Consider the following 17,413-nt stretch of genomic DNA (forward strand, 5'->3'; position numbering starts at 1 on the left):
TTGTGCTGGGGAGGTCTCACTGAGGACCTCGTTGGCTCGCGACGCTTTCCCACCCCGACTTCGAGACGATGGTAGAGCCCACTTCCGCTTCCTGCCCGGAAATCTCGCGATGGAAGGAAGAGGAGGTGAGGCCTGGCCGGCACGGCCGCTCTCGTCGGTCGTGGGAGGGTGGCGCGGGCTCCGCTTGGAGCTCGCCGCCGCGGCCGAGCCCCCGGGTCCGGCGTCGGGGTGCGGCGAGCGGGCGGCTGCTGTGGCGTGCGTCCGGGCGCGGCGCCGCCTCCCCTCGGGGAGCAGGGTCCGTCCCTGGGCCCCGGCCGGCTCCGAGCGCCGGCTCCGGCGGGCCCCCCGCATGGCGGCTCTGGGGGACCGCGCCACGGGGCGTGGGGTGCGCCTCGCCTCGCGCCGGCGGGGCTTAGCCGTGCCTCGGTTTCCCCGTCTGCCTCTCGGGGCTGTGGCGGCGCCTCGGGGGCCTCCGAGTTGCACAGATGGCCCGGTGGCCCGCCCAGGTGCGGCCAGTCCGTGGCGAGACGTCGCCCCTGAGCGCCGTGCCGGCGGGGCCGCAGCCGGCGCAGGTGTGCGGCCGCGCGGGGGTCTGACCTGCACCCCCAGCGGCACAGTACCGCGTCCCCCGCTTCGCCACTGCCTCTTGGTCTTGTTTTTTAATAGCCTGGGGCGTACTTGGTGTGGGTTTCCGAGCCTTTTCAGCCTCAGTGGCCAGGGGACAGGAACTTACCCCCGCTGTTTCCCGTGTTTATTATCTACTCGAGAATGTTGGCATGAACGCACAGCTGCTTGGCTCTCAGACTCGGTCCGGTTGGTCGATCCATGAATCCTCCTATTTAACCCCCAATATGTGTCGGGCTAGAGGCTAGCTGCACATGGAATCACACCATCATGTACCGAGCTCAAGGCCTGGACGCCATCCCGGAGCTTTTTCTCTGGAAGCCAGCGTGCCATCACTTAAGCCACAGTTCCCCTTTGGGCTTTCAGATGGTTAATTGAAGATGAGGCTTGTGAACCAATATCATTGAGTTTATACTTTTAGCATCTAGCATTTTAGTCACTGCCTTTAGCTTCAGCTTCAGATCTGTTCTTGAAAATTGCCCTCTTAGGTTTTATTTATTAACCAGAAGGAGGCACCTGAAGCCCGGAGACAGTATGAATTAGTTAACCTTGTATTGTCTTTGACTTTCACGTAGGGACTCCTAAATGCTCAATGAAAAGAGTGGCTACTGCAGCTCTTATTTCACTGTAGTTTGGCGTTCCAAAGAGTACACCTGGCAGAAGTTTCTTGCCGTTTATGTGTATTACAGTAAATAGTCTGTCCAAGCTAAACAAGGATAATAAAACAGTTACAGAGCTGGATGCTGATGGCTCATGCCAGTAACTAGCTTCTCAGGAGTCTGAGATCTGAGGATCGTGGTTCAAAGCCAGCGGCAGCAGGAAAGCTCTAAAGACTCATCCCCATTAACTACTAAAAAATAAAGCTGAAAGTGGAGCTGTGGCTCAAGTGGTAGAGCACTAGCCTTGAGCAAAAAAATCTTGGGGATAGCACTCAGGCCAGGCCCTGAGTTCAAGCCCCAGGACTGGTACCAATATATAATATTTGGAACAGTCTTGACTTTAATTTTGAATGTTCAGCGACTAATTTTCATTAATAAAAGCAGTACATCATTTATCAAATGGAGCTTCTCGTTCATTGGACATTGGGTTTACATAGTCCTCAAAAGCCTAGGCAATGGGTACAGATTTTCTCTGTAAATTTATGCATTTGAAAACCATGCAGGCATAAAAAGTTGAGATTTAGTAGTTTTTGTCAAGGCTGTTGGTTTTGCCTTTCTTACTTTAAGAACTGGGGTTTGAACTTAGGGCCTCACGCTTGCTAGGTTGGTGCTATACCACTGATGCCATGTCTCCTGTGCTCCTTTTGGCTGATTGTTTTGGAGATGGAGTATAGCAACTTTTCAGCCCAGGCTGGCCTCAAACTATGATCCTTTAGCTTATAACCTGAGTTGGTAGGATTACAGGCATGAGTCATCAGTATTTTGCTTTGACATTGTTTTTCTTCACATATTTCAGTGGCTTTGCATAAAAAGTTCAATTTTAGTGCTTACAAAGTGAAATGTACACTTCTGGTATTCATACACCTGCCTTTTACCACTGTTCCCTGCTCTTAGGTCCACTTCTGGCTTTTTGTCAATACCTACTGGCCCTATTATTGGAATTCATCTTCCTTCTGTATCTCTCCATATTCCCACTGTGTTGTGTATAGTATATCCTTTCTCACAATCTGACCTGAATCTGCCTCCACTGGACTCTACCACTCAAGCTGGTGGCTACATGGTAGCCTTTATGTATTTCGCTGGTTTCATGAGAGGTTTTTTTTTTGGTCGTGGGGCTTGAACTCTGGGCCCGGGCGCTGTCCCTGCGCTCTTCAGCTCAAAGCGAGCGCTCTACCTCTTGAGCCACAGAGCCAATTCTGATTTTCTAGTGGTTTATTGGAAATAGGAGTCTCACGGATGTTCTTGCCTGGGCTGGCTTTGAACCGTGATCCTCAGATCTCAGCCTCCTGAGTAGCTAGGATTACAGGTGTGAGCCACCGGCGCCCGACTTCATGAGAGGTTTATGTGTGCATAGGTGAAAAAGAATTTGGATCATCTGACTTGAGTATATTTAATGAACTCTACACGAATCAGTGAAAAGTTTTGAATATCCATTCAATGGAATATTCAGCCACAAAAAGCAATAAAGTACTGATAGAAGGTACAGTGTAGATGAATCTTGTGGCCGTTGGACTAAGGAAAAGAAGTTGATCACTGGGCCCTGTTGGCTTATGCATGTAATCCTAGCTACTCAGGAGACTGAGATCTGAGAATTGCGATTTGAAGCCAGCCAGGTCAGGAAAGCCTGTGAGATCTATCTCCAATTAGCCACCTGAAAACCTGAAGTGGAGTTGTGGCTCAGTGATAGAGCGCTAGTCTTATCCAGAAAAACTCAGGGATAGTGCCCAAAGCTGGACATCTGACTGAAAAACAAGTTGATCTCAGAAGGCCACATACAAAGGGATACCACTCCTGTAAATCTGGACTAAGTGACTACAGACAGTAAGGATTGCTTAGGGCTGGGGGGCAGAGGGTTGGATGATGGCTAGAGGCTAAGGGGGTTTCTTGTGGAGCTAATGAAAATGTTCTAAAGTTGACTTGTGCTACAATCTTGGAAATGGTGGCTTAGTCATACAATAGTAGCTACTTTGGTGGCTGAGAACTGGAGGATAGTTCAAGGCCAGCCCAGGCAGAAATTCATGAAATTCCTTCTCTCCCTGGCTAGGGTCTATGGCATGCCTGTCACCCCAAAGTACGTGGGAGGCTGAGTGTGGGAGGATCTCAGTGCCAGGCCACTCAGAAAAGACTTGGTGAGGTCTCTGTGAAGGGAACTGGATGCCTATGATCCCAGCAATGACAGGAGTCCTGAAAGTGGGTGGATGGGCCCAAGCGCAGGCTGGGTAGGAAATCAGACCCTGTTCTAAAAAAAACAGCAAAAAGCAGAGTTAGAGGGGTGTCCCTGTGGTTTCTAGCTAGTCTAGGAAGTACAAGGCCCTGAGTTCAAGCCCCAGTTCTGGCATATGCACACACATAGGGTACCAAGATGGAACAGCGGTTCGTGGTCCAGAGCCAAGGAATGTAAAGCTGGTAAATACCCTAGAGCCTCTAGGAGGTAGTCAGCCCTGCCCAACCCATGTAGAATCTGCCCTCCAGCATTGAATGGGAATAAATGGGTGCAGTGTTAAGCCAGGAAGTGTGTGGCAGTTTCTTTCAGCAGTGTAAAATGAGTACAACTAGTGTTTTTCATGATTTGCTGATAAGCTCTGAGCATCATCATCCCCTCACCTTTTCCTGTTAGCTATGGTTTCATGTCCACTTGGTGCACTGCTGCTTCAGGACCAAGGTGCTCTGGTTTTCTTTGGGGTTCAGCCTGGCTGCAGCATTGTGTACATGATAGCAAACAGACCATGTGGAGGCTTTCCTTGTTCAGAATATAATAGATGACACACTCTGCTTTCCTGGTGTCTGGACCTACACTCATTCTGTCTTCACAATATCCCTGCGAACCCACGTTATAGTCACAGACTCAGCAAGGAGAAGGGATTCCCGGTCACACTGTTAATAAAGGAACAGAGGTGGCATCTTAGCCTGGGCTGGCTCGCTGAGAATCTGCGCTGTGTTGTCATTAATTCTAATATCATAACATAATTTTCATATCCCATTAAGAATGCGTTTTGGAGGACAAATGCAAGAGGAGAATATTTAAGGTGACATTCATTTCTCTGTAATCAGTGATTAGAGTTCATGTGCTTTATTCTGTGCTTGTGATAGCTTTGTAACAATTTCTGTTTTGCATCTACTTTAAAGACTGTGGCCACACTTAATGAAAAGTTTGGAAAGACCTGTTTGTGTGTGTGTGTGTTTTTAATTGTCTTTAAGGAGTTGTACAAAAGAGTTGTACAAAGCAGTTTATGAATATAATGCATCTTGATCAACATCACCCTTTTAACATTCTCACCCGTCCTTCTCCAAGACCTACTTTTTAAAAAAAAATCTTCTGTTATTTCAAAATTGCATTTGGACAGCCAAATTACAAATGATAGAGAAATTTTGGTGTACTTATTTGTTCTTCATTCAGAACACAAAACTGGTTTATGGTTAAAATATGGACTAGTGGATATTGAAATGATAAATTACTAGATAGTCTTGAATACTCTTAATGTATCTTCAGGATGATTCCTAGACACAAATAAAATCAATAATTGGGAAGAAAAGATTTCACTTTTCTGTTAGTAATGAATGTTTCCAAATCACTTTAGTTTTGTAAGTGGAACTTACTTAGAATTCATGAATAATTTTATACTTGTAATTTTGGTTTTATTCAACTAAACTGTCCTTTAAAAGTATGAATTTGTTAGTAAGAATTGTAGGAAAAGGGGTTGTAGATTAGCTCAGGGGTAGAGTACTTACCTAGCATGTACAAGGTGCTGAATTTGATTCCTAGCACCAGCGGGGACGGGGGTATGGGGGGGTGGTGAGGAGGGAGTAAAAAAAAAATACAGCCTTGGGTTTCAGATGTGAGACTACATGCAATTCTGTTTGCTTTCAATATAGGTACAACTACCCCAGAAATGCCCCAACAAGAAGAACCGATGACATTTCCTCCTACTAGTTTGGAAGTGGAAGGCCACAACTTGAAGAGAAGCAATTGGGGCATTTTATGTACTGGGATTGTTGGGGGGGCTCTAGTGGCTGTGTACGCTATAGCTACACCATTTATTACGCCAGCCCTCCGAAAAGTTTGTTTGCCTTTTGTACCTGCAACCTCGAAGCAGATTGAAAATGTCATGAGGATGCTGGGACACAGGAGAGGCTCTCTGGTGGACATTGGCAGTGGTGATGGACGCATTGTGAGTAATGCCCACGCCTGGTCGGGTTAGGAACCAGAATCGACACAGTGTCAGCTTACATGCACCAGACCTTGCTATTGTCGCCATTTTTAGGTATCCATTCCAGTGTATTAGGTGCCTTCACATTGAATGTTCATTCACATAACCAGCACCACCACCAGTCTTAGAACTCTTTTCATCTTCAAAATGGAAACTAAATTTATTAAAAAGCAGTTCTTGCCGGGGCACTGGTGGCTCACACCTGTAATCCTAGCTACTCAGGAGGCTGAGATTTGAGGATCATGGTTCAAAGCCAGCCTGGCAGGAAGGTCATGAGATTCTTGTCTCTGATAGACCATTCAGAAAACCAGAAGTGGTGCTGTGGCTCAAGTGGTAGTGCGCTAGCCTTGAGCTGAAGAGCTCAGGGACAGCGCCAGGCCTAGAGTTCAAGCCCCATGACATCCCCCCCCCCCAAAAAAAAAAAATCAGTTCTTTGTTCCCTTCTTTCCCTCTGGCAACCACTAGTGTAGATTCTTAAGATATTGGGTAATAGGCCAGGCGCCTGTGGCTCACACCTGTAATCCTAGCTACTTAGGAGTCTGAGATTGGAGGATCTCAGTTCAAAGCTAGTCTGGCCGGAAAGTCAGTGAAACTCTTATCTAAAATAAATCACCAGAAAACCGGAAGTGGTGCTGTAGCTCATGTGGTAGAGTGCTAGCCTTGAGCTGAAGAGCTAAGGGACAGCACCCAGGCCCAGAGTTCAAGCCCCATGACTGACAAAAAAAAAAAAAAGATTGAGAAATAGATATGTTAATCAGAAGGAAGGTTTTTATTTTTTTGAGACAAGGTCTTGCTATGTAACCCAGGCAGCCCCCCTCCCCCCCCCCCCCCCCAGCTCATGAATGGTGGGATTATAAGCATGTGGCACAATGCCTGGTTAGAAGGAAGGTTTTGAATATGCATTTGAATTCTTCCCATATTCAAACAGTACTTTTGTGGCTTCTAAGAAGATAATTTCCTTGTGGCATTGTGTGGCTTGGGAAGTGAGCCACAGTGCCACTTCCAGCTTTTTCTGTTTATGTGGTTCTGAGGAATTGAACCCAGGTCTTCATGCGTGCTAGGCAAGCACTCTACCACTAAGCCACATTCCCAGCCCCTGATTTTTTTTTTTTTTTTAATAGTTTATCGGACATAAAAGTCTCGGGGCTGGCAAGGTGGCTCAGTGGTAGAGCGCTTGCCTTGCATGCATGAGGCTCTGGGTTCGATTCCTCAGCACCACATAAGCAAAAAGAAAAAAGCCGGAAGTGGTGCTGTGGCTCAAGTGGTAGAGTGCTAGCCTTGAGCTGAAGAGCTGAGGGACAGCACCCGGGCCCAGAGTTCAGGCCCCACAACCGGACCCCCCAAAAAAAAAAAAGTCTCACAGAATTTCCTCCCTGGGTTGGCTTTGAACCTCCCTCTTTGTATCTCAGCTGCCTGAGTAGTTAGGATTACAGGTGTGAGCCACCAGTGCCAGACTTCTCTAGTTTTTGTAATTGATTCACACTATCATGTACAGCTCTTGAGAAGCTGTCTGATGACTTTTTTTGCCTGGGCTGACCTCAAGCAGGGATCTCAACCATCTCAGCCTCCCAACTAGCAAAGATTAAGGTATGAGCTGCTGGCATCTATATGAGAATGTTTTGTTTTGTTTTGTTTTGGTCAGGGGGCTTCAATTCTGAGCTTGGACACTGTCCCTCAGCTCTTCAGCTCAAGGCTAGTGCGCTACCACTTGAGCCACAGCGCCACATCTGGCTTTTTCTATTTATGTAGTGCTGAGGAATCGAACCTAGGGCCTCATGCATACGGGGCAAGCACTCTACCACTGAGCCACCTCCTAGCCCCGAGAAATATTTTTTTAAGTGGTGTCTTCAAATGCAGTGCTTTTTGACAGGTTGTTTTAGGATTATAAACCATAAGTAGGAAATACTCATGTTATTTGGTAAGGTCACATGTAAGATGACTTTTTCTTCTTTTGGACAAATCCCTCCTTCTCTTCAGGTGATAGCAGCAGCAAAGGAAGGCTTCACAGCTGTTGGTTATGAATTAAATCCCTGGCTAGTTTGGTACTCCAGGTACCGCGCATGGCAAGAAGGTGTGCATGGCTCCGCCAAGTTTTACATTTCAGACCTGTGGAAGGTATGTAAGGCAGAAAACTTGGGTGAAAACTCTTAAATTCACAATTAATATGACTAATGACTGATAAGTGTATTAAAACATTGAAATCTGAATGGATATTTTGAAATAATGAAATGCACACATATTTTAGACTTTTTATTTGTTTTGGCCAGGGCCTAGGTGCTGTCCCTGGGCTTCTTTCCCTCAAGGCTAGCACTCTACCACATGAGCCACAGCACCACTTTTTGGCTTTTTCTGTTGGTGTGGTTCTGAGGAATCAAACTCAGGGCTTCATGCATGCTAGGCAAGCACTCTACCACTAAGCCACATTCCCAGCCCTCATGTGGAACTCTCATAAATTATTCTGGGTACCTGTTTGACCCTTCCAGGTATGTGAGACAGATAATTGAGAAAAGAAAGAATGTGCTAACTATGCTCTTGTGGTTACTTTTTGTCCTCAGAGGATGAGATACTTGCAAATTTATCTGTACTCTAAAACCCTGTAATTTTGCTTTAGGAAAACTCCATAAAATGCTTTTTCTTAAATAAGAATTTTTCATTGTAATATTGCCATCAGTTGCTTATAAAAATCCACTTGCGTTTTACTTGCATTTTTTTTTTTTATACCATATATAAGTAAACAGTCTCTGTAGAGTAAGTAAGACTTTTATTGGGCAATAAGAATTTTGACTGTCGAAGCACTTTTACCCCCAGTTTGTCAACTGTTGAAGGACTATTTTATTGCACTTTCTACATAGTGTTTTAGAGAAAAGGTAAAGGATTAGAATTCTTACTAAGGATGGTGGTCGCACACAAAACTGGTGGCTTTGAAATCTGCTGAGTTCTTGCAAGATGCTTTGGTGGAGTAGCAAAGGACCGTGTGACTCAGTGCCAGGGATGGCCAGCAGTTGGTCACTGGGAGTCCTTGGCCATTCTGACACAGGACCTGAGGCATGCCCTACCTGCTGTCCCCTTGAGGACAAAGTGACATGTGTTACAGGGATGCTTTTGGGAGACTGGTAATTTGTATTAGTATAAGTGAAAATGGGGACAAGTTGCCTTTTTCTTTGTGCCATCTTGAGGAGGAAATTTTTTTTTAGACGTCTATAAAAGCCCACCATTGGGCAGAATGGAAAGTTCACATCTGTGAAAGCAGTGAATGTCTGGCTTTTTAGGACTAATCTACTCATTGTTTCCCATCTCATTTTTAGGTTACCTTTTCGCAGTACTCAAATGTGGTTATTTTTGGCGTGCCCCAGATGGTGAGTATGTTCTCCGGTTCTCTGTCTGGGCAGGTGGTGTCACAGGCCCCTCAGCACCAGTATTCCACCCACGGGTAGGGTGATGATGGCCTCCTAGAGACTCTGAGGACACTTGGGGTTTCAGGTCATTGGCTTAATAAAATACTACAAGTCCTTAAAAGTTTAGTCATAAATGATTCAGTCATATTTTCAAACTTTTGTTTCAGATAAAAATCTCATAATCCTTAAAATTTCCCAGTTTGAAAACTGCTTTATGAGGTCCCAGTGTCGAATGTAGTTTGCGATTTTCATGGCTGCTCACTTATACCCAGCCAGAATCACTTGGGGAAGTTAATGGGATGTTCCCTTTGAATTGATCATTCCTCCAATTTTGCTAGAAGATAATTTTCAGGGTGGATGAGCATTGACTAGTTTCAATTTGCCTCAATTGACTGATTTGCCAAAGAACTGAATATTGAACTTTGATTATGTACTTTCAAAAGTGAAAATGCCACAGTATTGTAGTGAAAATGGTCCTCTATAGCCTTTAGAAAGATGGTCAGGGTGGGATGCTTTTACTGTAATTGCTGGCTTATAGACCAAAGAATAAATCCCTTTTTACTCTTCAAAGTCTGTAATGATAGCTATAATAATCTTGGCAGAATTGGATGTTTGCTGAAATGGCACTATATAACTGATATGATTTTAAGTTTTAAAAAGGAATTTTGTTTGTTTTGCTTTCTTACTTATACCTTAATTTTTATAGAAGATGTTTCAGTGCTTAAGAAATGTACGGTTATTATTGGGAATTTTAATATAATACCATGTTCTTTAAATTTAAGAACAATTTGGAAATGCCTCAGTTGTACATTCTTGAAAGTGACATAATTTTGTGTGCTTGTGGTTGATATTAGGCCTGAGATAAAGGTCAAACTTGGATACCTATACTTTTGTCCTAGAAGTAAAGACAGATTGGAAGCATGGTTCCTGGTCCTTTGAAAACAGCTTTTGGGATCATAGACTAGATGCAGAATTTTGATGGTGATTTACTATTTATTAGAGTATTTTAGTTTTCATTCTAACATGGAATAATTAGTATTTTGAAGACAAGTAACTCTTAAGTTCCACATTTTGTGAAAACAGAGAGTTACTATTTACCAGGATTTCCGTGTTCTCTGGAGAGACAGGATATTTAATGGTGTGGATTCTGAAACCATACTACCGTGCCCCAGTTGGGGGCAGCAGGGGCCTGTGGTAATGCCATGGCTACCTAACTTGTCCTGGCCACAGTGCTTCCTGCTGTCAGGTCTGAGACGCACACATGATTTTGAGCTGTTTCCTTAGCGGTGGTGAGAATCTGGTTATTTTAATAAGTGCTTTTGCAATTACTGCCTGTTCTTCTGTATATAGACACCTCATAAGCAAGGAACTTAGAGAATCCCAAGGAGAGCAGGGAACAGCTGAAATACACACAGGGACTCTCATTTTCTGTAATAATAGAGATTCAGCCAACCTGTTTTCCATGTTAGCGGGTTCATCCAGATGCAGAGAGCACAGCCAGCTTCTGTTGGTCTAAAGGGCCCACTTTCAACTCTCATCAAGCTTTGCCTAAGAGGAGGTAATGGGGAAGGCGGTGAGGAGAATATGCTGGCTGGGAAGTTGGAGGCCCGGTCTGCCCTTCAAGAGTTGGGTGCCCCTGGAAAAGTGCTTTCTCCCTGTTTGGGCCTGACTGTGTCATGCATCTATGAAACTGTATTCCCATTCTTTGGGTGCTGGTCAGCATTCCAGTCGTGGCTGGATAGCTCAGCAAAGCTAGCATCTGTGAACTAATTCCCGTCGTGTCTGATGGAGGCTGGTGACTGGATTGCCAGGAGGAGCCTTCGGGAAGTAGAGCAGGACACCCTGCTGTTGCAGTCCTCAGCCCTGTTTCTGATGCTCTTCTTATTAGGCCTAACAGCTGTGTGCAGTTGTAGCAGACAATGGAGTTACCACATCACACTCATGTATCAAAATGGCATGAGGAGTTCATGGGGGTCTGGTAAACCCACCACTAGCACGGCAAGTATCCTCATTAACACAAGCCTAAGGCTCTTCAAAATCAGAACACATCATCATTACTCTTGTTTAAATCCCTTCTGTGAGAATGGGGTTCCCCATCCTCAGGTGAGGTACTCTGCTCTTCTTTGCCTGCTGCCTCCAACAGGCTTTGCTCTGTCGCTGTGCTGTGAACCTAAGAGCTCAAGGATCTGATGCTTAGCCGTCTGTGCTGTCTGGCCTCTAGCATGGCATCACTGGGCACAGAATAACCACTCAATGAGTACTGTTTGTTTTTATGGTACTATTGGACTAAGTGCTTTGATCTCTTACTTGGCTTTTGCTAGTTATGGCAGGTAATCTACCACTTGAGCCACATCTCCAGTTCTAGCTTTTTTTCTGATTTATTGGAGGTAAGAATCTCAGATTTATCTGCTTGTGCTGGCTTCAAACCTCAGACTTCATATCTCATTCTCCTGAGTAGCTAAGAATATAGGCAAGAGCCACTGGTGCCTGGCTCAGTAAGTACTATTAATTAATGAATGTGATAGAAATACTTTCCCTAGAAGGCTAGTAACTTTCATAACTTAAAAGAATGACTGATTTTAGTTAGGAATTCTGATAAGAGTGACTCCTGACTGAACAACATACCATCTTTCCTTTGTTCCTTGGGAAAGTATGAGCACTGTGACTATTTGGAATATCTCAGTGAATAACAACACTTTTGCCTGGAGGTGCTTTGGTACTATTGGGGAGAGAACATAGTCAATGTAGAATGTATCGTACAGTCAAACAAAATGAGTCCTGCAGAGTAGTTGAAGCAAAGGCGGAGTAGTGAGGGAAGGAGCCGTGCATGCAAGAATGGTCAGCAAAGGGCAGCAGTTGTGAAAGGGCTGAAGGGCATGTGTGTCTGCTGTGCTTGGGGAGCAGGAAGCACACGGGAGACCAGTAAGGCTGGGCAGCACGAGGGATGAGAGAGGCCTGAAGGATGGATGTGTACTGTTGTTGAGGACCAGGCAGAGAACTCTCCAGAGCTGAAAAGAATCACAGGTTACTGCTTGGAGCTGACCTGGGAAAACCTATTGGAAGCCAGGAGGGAGGCGCTCTTGTAAGTGTGCAGGTGACTGATATTGAGACTTAGACCAGAATAGATGAGCGAGTGAGAAGAGATCAAATTGTGGATGATGCACTGTAAAGATGGATGGTTAATAGGCAGATCTAGTGTGAGAGAGGAGTCCAGGGCAGCCCATGATGTCTGGCTGAGCTCCTGGCATTGGAGGTGCCAAGACCTCACCTGGGAGAGGCGCAGGTAAAGTTGACTGAGGAAGTACAGTATGGGCATGTGAAGTCTTGAGTGTATGTGGGCCTGGAACACTGGGTAAGAAGTCTAGAGAGAAGGTGGTGGAGAATGAACATGTTAGCCATCAGTGCACAGATATGAGGAAGCCCAGGAGAAAGATCGCCAGGATGAGCAAAGGTCTCAGAGAAGAGTCATCCAAGGCCTAGGCTCTGTGCTAACATTTGAGGTGTGAGAAATTAGGGGTGGCCAGTCAGGGACTCGAGAAGCGCCTAGTGGCACAGCTACCTTAATGGCCAAGGGGAGCATATGAGGTCATGGGTCAGTGTTGATCATGGTCAAGCCTGATTTGTTTCATGGCTTCAAGCTGATTCTAGCTTGTGTTTAAAGCTTTGAAGATTCAACTAGAATATGATGAGTTTGTGTCACTTTGGAGCCTATAATTATATGAATAATGTTGAATTGTATTAGACAGGCATGACACATCACTGCTTCTTTTTGTGTATGATATCAAGAACCAGACTCATTGCATATTTATGTGTAATTTAGTCAGTTCATTTCTCATGATTGAAATAGCTCCTTTCATTTTTAGGTTTATCTTGACTTAGCATGTGACAATCATTTTGAAATAAAAGAAACAATAAAAGAGAAAAGAATAATAATAATGAAAATACGCTTACAATTATTTTTTTTTATGAACCAGATTTCCATAAGAAACCTTTGATATTTTGAAGAAGCACATATTGTCTCGTCCTTTGCTTATTTAATTTTCTCTCAAAGAATAAAACTTTAAAAAAAAACTTTACTGGCTGTTAGAAAAATAGAAACTTCCCATCCTTAATAGAATTTATTCTTTGTTATCTTGGTATTGATTCTAGTGATGAATTAGAATTTTGGCTTACTCCAGCAATAGTCACGTGGAGGAATTTTTCCTAGCCACTTTTCTAAGATGTAAGTAAACAACAAAACCTCTACAAGAGCATTATTGATTTGTTTGTCTTGCTTTAGTTGGAAACGTGTGTGTGTGTGTGTGTGTGTGTGTGTGTGTGTGTGTGTGTGTGTGTGTCTGTCTGTCTGTCTGTCCGTCCGTCCTGGGGCTTGAACTCTCCTGCTTTAGTTGGAAACGTGTGTGTGTGTGTGTCCATCCTGGGGCTTGAACTCTGCCTGGGTGCTGCCCCTGAGCCTTTTTTGTGTGTGTATGCTCAAGGCTAGCACTCTACTCCTAGAGCCATAGCTCCACTTCCAGCTTTTTTGGTAGTTAGTTGAAGGTAAAAATCTCACAGACTTTCTTGTACATGTTGGTTTTGAACTGTAACTCTGAAATCTCAGCCTCCTAGGAGGCTAGGATTATAGGCATGAGCCACCAGTGCCCAGCAAGTTGGTGACTTTTAAAGGGACTGGGGAGTAGTTTTTGCCTAGATCTTGGTTTCTAAGCACCATTTTTTACTAAGAAGAACTAAGAATCTTTGAGGAAGGACTGATCCAAGGCAGGAGAAAGGAAGATACACCTGGAACATCTTATTGAGCCAGAATATAAGGAAGTACTCAAAATATTTTATAGGAATATGTCTGAAGGATTGAGAAGCCAGTTGGAGGAGGTTTTCAGTGGCCAATTTAGGACAATCTGGGCATTAGAATAAGCAAGGACATTAGTGGATTATTACCCACTGAATGAGTAATAATGTGACTGCTTATACCAGGTAGTTATGGATACATAGTCTGAGGGAGAAAGGAAAAAGGAAAGCTCTTTCTTACAGTATAATGATAGTTATACATCTGGAAGAAATAATGGAATTAGAAAATTGCCACTTTGTAGTTGCTATAGTAAAAATGGCTTCCAGTCAGAATCATCAGGGAAGGCAACTTCTAGTGCAGGGATGGTCTAATAAGTAATGATGTTTAAGTCATCTCCAAATTTCTTCCCACAAGCAAACTTAATTACTGCATTGTGGAGTTACTGTATTGACCACAAATTGCATGGTTAATACCATCACCAGGAGCAGAAGAATCTCCTGGGCTTCTGGAGTCTTAGTAAGTTCACAGATGCATAGCTGTGGCATTGCCAGAGACACACATGCACCTAGCACATCAGGAGTACATACCAGGGGATCCCAAAATAGGGTTCATTTGGTTCTTTGTCAGGAAAGACAAAGATAGAAACTGTTTCAGATAAAAAAGATTAGTGAAATGCTACTACCACTAAATGCAAAAACTGATCCTGGACTGGATTCTGTCCTGAAGGAAATTCTATAAAACACTATTGAGCTAAGGAAATAATTGGAAATGAACTTTACAACTTGGGGTGGGGGGTGGCAGGGAGGGAGGAGTTGGGGAGGTGGGGCGGGAAGGGATGGTAGAGGAAAAACAAAGGAAGGGTAACAATGCTCAATAGGAAATGTACTCATTACCTTACTCATGTAACTGTAAGCCCTTTACAATAAAGAATATATATTAAAAAATAATTGGAGTATAATTGGGATTAGTTGGGATACAATGCTAGGTTTCCTGAATATGAAAACTATGCTGGGATTATGTAAGAAATTTTCTGTTTCTTAGAAAATACACCCTAAGGGACTGGGATTGTGGCTTAGTGGTAGAGTGCTTGCCTAGCATGCATGAAGCCCTGGGTTCGATTCCTCAGTACCATATTAAAAAAGCTGGAAGTGGTACTGTGGTTCAAGTGGTAAAGTGCTAGTCTTGAGCTCAGGGACAGTGCCAGGTCCTAAGTTCAAACTCCAGGACTGGGAAAAAAAAAAGAAAATACACACTGAGGCATTATTGAAATAAACATGGATGTAAAATGCAATTACTTATCAAATAGTTTAGAAAAAGAATTCAGAGAGATAGGAATAGAACAAACAATAAAAAATGACAAAATGTTAGAAATTGGTGAATTGCGGTAAAGCTGTACAGTTCTTTGCAACCTACCTATAAACTTCACATCTTAAACTAAGAAAGTAGAATTTTAAAAGTATTTTTAGGGGCTGGGAAGGTGTCTCAGTGGTAGAGCGCTTGCCTTGCATGCATGAGGCCCTGGGTTCGATTCCTCAGCACTCCATAAGCAAAAAGAAAAAAGCTGGAAGTGGCGCTGTGGCTCAAATGGTAGAGCGCTAGCCTTGAGCTGAAGAGCTGAGGGACAGCGCCCAGGCCCAGAGTTCAGGCCCCATGACTGGACCTCCTCCCCCCCCCCCAAAAAAAAAAAAAGTATTCTTAGGATATGAAAGTATTAATGTATTTTTAGGAACTACAGACAACATTTAAAGCAGTTGTTAATTAAAATGTCAATATTTCTAGCAAATGTTAAAATTGCCTCATTGGTAGATTAATAATAAAATGATTTAAAAAAGGTATGTTAGATTGTCCAGGAATTCATTATTAAGGCTGGAGAAGGTGTAGCTTCGTGGTAGAGAGGTACCTAGCATGTATGAAGCCCTGTACTAACTCATCAGTATTTTATGACATTTAAAAACTTAGGAAATATTTCACAATATCTATACATGTTGATACAGTATGTATGTGTGTGTGTATATATATATATATATATATATATTTTTTTTTTTTTTTTTTTTTTTTTTTTTTGGGTCCGATTGTGGGGCCTGAACTCTGGGCCTGGGTGCTGTCCCTCAGCTCTTCAGCTCAAGGCTAGCACTCTACCACTTGAGCCACAGCACCACTTCCGGCTTTTTTCTTTTTGCTTATGTGGTGCTGAGGAATCGAACCCAGGGCATCATGCATGCAAGGCAAGCGCTCTACCACTGAGCCACCTTCCCAGCCCTGTATATATTTTTTTTATGGCCTACCTAAATCACATTTTATTGACTGTGTATGTTGTTGACATTAAAGTATACCATTGCTGTTGGGGAAAATAATATTGCCAGTTATAATCCTAAAATAATATAAATTGTATAATGTATCCCAGTGTTGGAGATACTAAACATGTTGGAAATTGTCTAAATTATATGACACAAAGTATACTAAAATGTTAGGTGACTAAATCTATTATCACATCATGGTTTTAGTTAGAAAACTGGAAATCAGGATTGACAGTGCTAAAACTAGCACATTATATAATTAATAATCGGTGATATTCTTGCAACTGCTGTTAATGTGTCTTTTTGTTAATAATTTGATAATGTATTTGTGCCTTACATGGTATTTTTTCTAAGTATTTTAAGAAACTCAGTAACTATAGAAGGGCAACATGGAATAATTTCTCTGTCAAATCATTCACTTAACTAATGGCTGCTATTATTCTGCACAGATGCTGCAGTTGGAGAAGAAACTTGAACTTGAACTTGAGGATGATGCAAGAGTCATTGCTTGCCGGTTCCCTTTTCCTCACTGGACACCAGACCACATCACTGGAGAGGGGACAGACACTGTGTGGGCCTATGATGTGAGCACTTTTCGAGGAAGGGGAAAGAGCCCTGAAAATTGAGCACCTTCCATTGGTCATTCAGATAGAAGCCTCACTAAAAATCTTTTTCTGAGTAAAGATTTCATAGATACTTAGAGCTGTGTCCTCAGCTAAAGATTCTTACTTACAGCTGTAAGCTAAATACACAGCTGTCAGTGAACATGTTTTTCTTTAATGAAGAATGCAGATCACTATTCTTCCTGTAGCTTCTAGAGAAAACCGGAGTTAAGAAAACAAGTAGACTTAAAATCTACTTTCATTGGAATATTCCAATAAATGTGCTGTCTTTTCATATACTGGAATGCATGAAAATGTAAATAAATATGTCCTGTTTATGGATCAGAAAATGTCAACAGCTTTTTACATTATGAACAGTATGGTTTAATACTACAGATGAGGACAAATTATTTTATTTATTTATTTATTTATTTATTGGTCAGTCTTGGGGCTTGAACTCTGGGCCTGGGCGCTGTCCATTAGCAATTCAGCTCAAGGCTAGTGCTCTACCACTTGAGCCACCGCCCTACTTCTGGTTTTCTGAGTGGTTTATTGGAGAGAAGAGTCTCCTGGCCTTTCCTGCCTGGGCTGGCTTTGAACTGTGGTCCTCAGATCTCAGCCTCCTGAGTAGGATTACAGCCGTGAGCCACCACACCTGGCGGACAAATGATTTTTAAATAGAGTATGTATTAGGAAAAATTTGCTGTTTTCTGCAACTTCATATGTAAGATTTATCTCTTTTCTATACTTTATAGCAAAATTAATTTTCTAAAGGACTCAGAGCTATTCATATTTTATAATATTTATAAGGAATAATTTTCTCCAGGGCTAGATTGTTGTTT

At 43.1% G+C, this 17,413-nt stretch overlaps 1 protein-coding gene across 1 annotated transcript; it reads left to right on the forward strand.

The window, feature by feature from the left end:
- The first annotated feature begins 94 nt into the window (after positions 1 to 94).
- On the forward strand, positions 95 to 16,868 carry Atpsckmt (ATP synthase c subunit lysine N-methyltransferase). Its single transcript, XM_042695202.1, has 5 exons — positions 95 to 125; positions 5,157 to 5,452; positions 7,469 to 7,606; positions 8,797 to 8,847; positions 16,419 to 16,868. Exons 1-5 carry the CDS (start codon positions 110 to 112, stop codon positions 16,593 to 16,595), a joined length of 678 nt encoding a protein of 225 aa, XP_042551136.1. The 5' UTR covers positions 95 to 109; the 3' UTR covers positions 16,596 to 16,868.
- The last annotated feature ends 545 nt before the right edge of the window (positions 16,869 to 17,413 follow it).

This window comes from Dipodomys spectabilis, unplaced genomic scaffold (genome assembly GCF_019054845.1).
Source record: "Dipodomys spectabilis isolate Male_0828 unplaced genomic scaffold, ASM1905484v1 ptg000179l, whole genome shotgun sequence".
Lineage (NCBI taxonomy): Eukaryota > Metazoa > Chordata > Mammalia > Rodentia > Heteromyidae > Dipodomys > Dipodomys spectabilis.

Excerpts from the sequence above, each read along its gene's own strand:
- Atpsckmt (XM_042695202.1), top strand. Across the intron at positions 7,607-8,796 it reads ACATTTCAGACCTGTGGAAG|GTTACCTTTTCGCAGTACTC; the intron begins GTATGTAAGGCA and ends TCTCATTTTTAG. Across the intron at positions 8,848-16,418 it reads TTTTTGGCGTGCCCCAGATG|ATGCTGCAGTTGGAGAAGAA; the intron begins GTGAGTATGTTC and ends TATTCTGCACAG.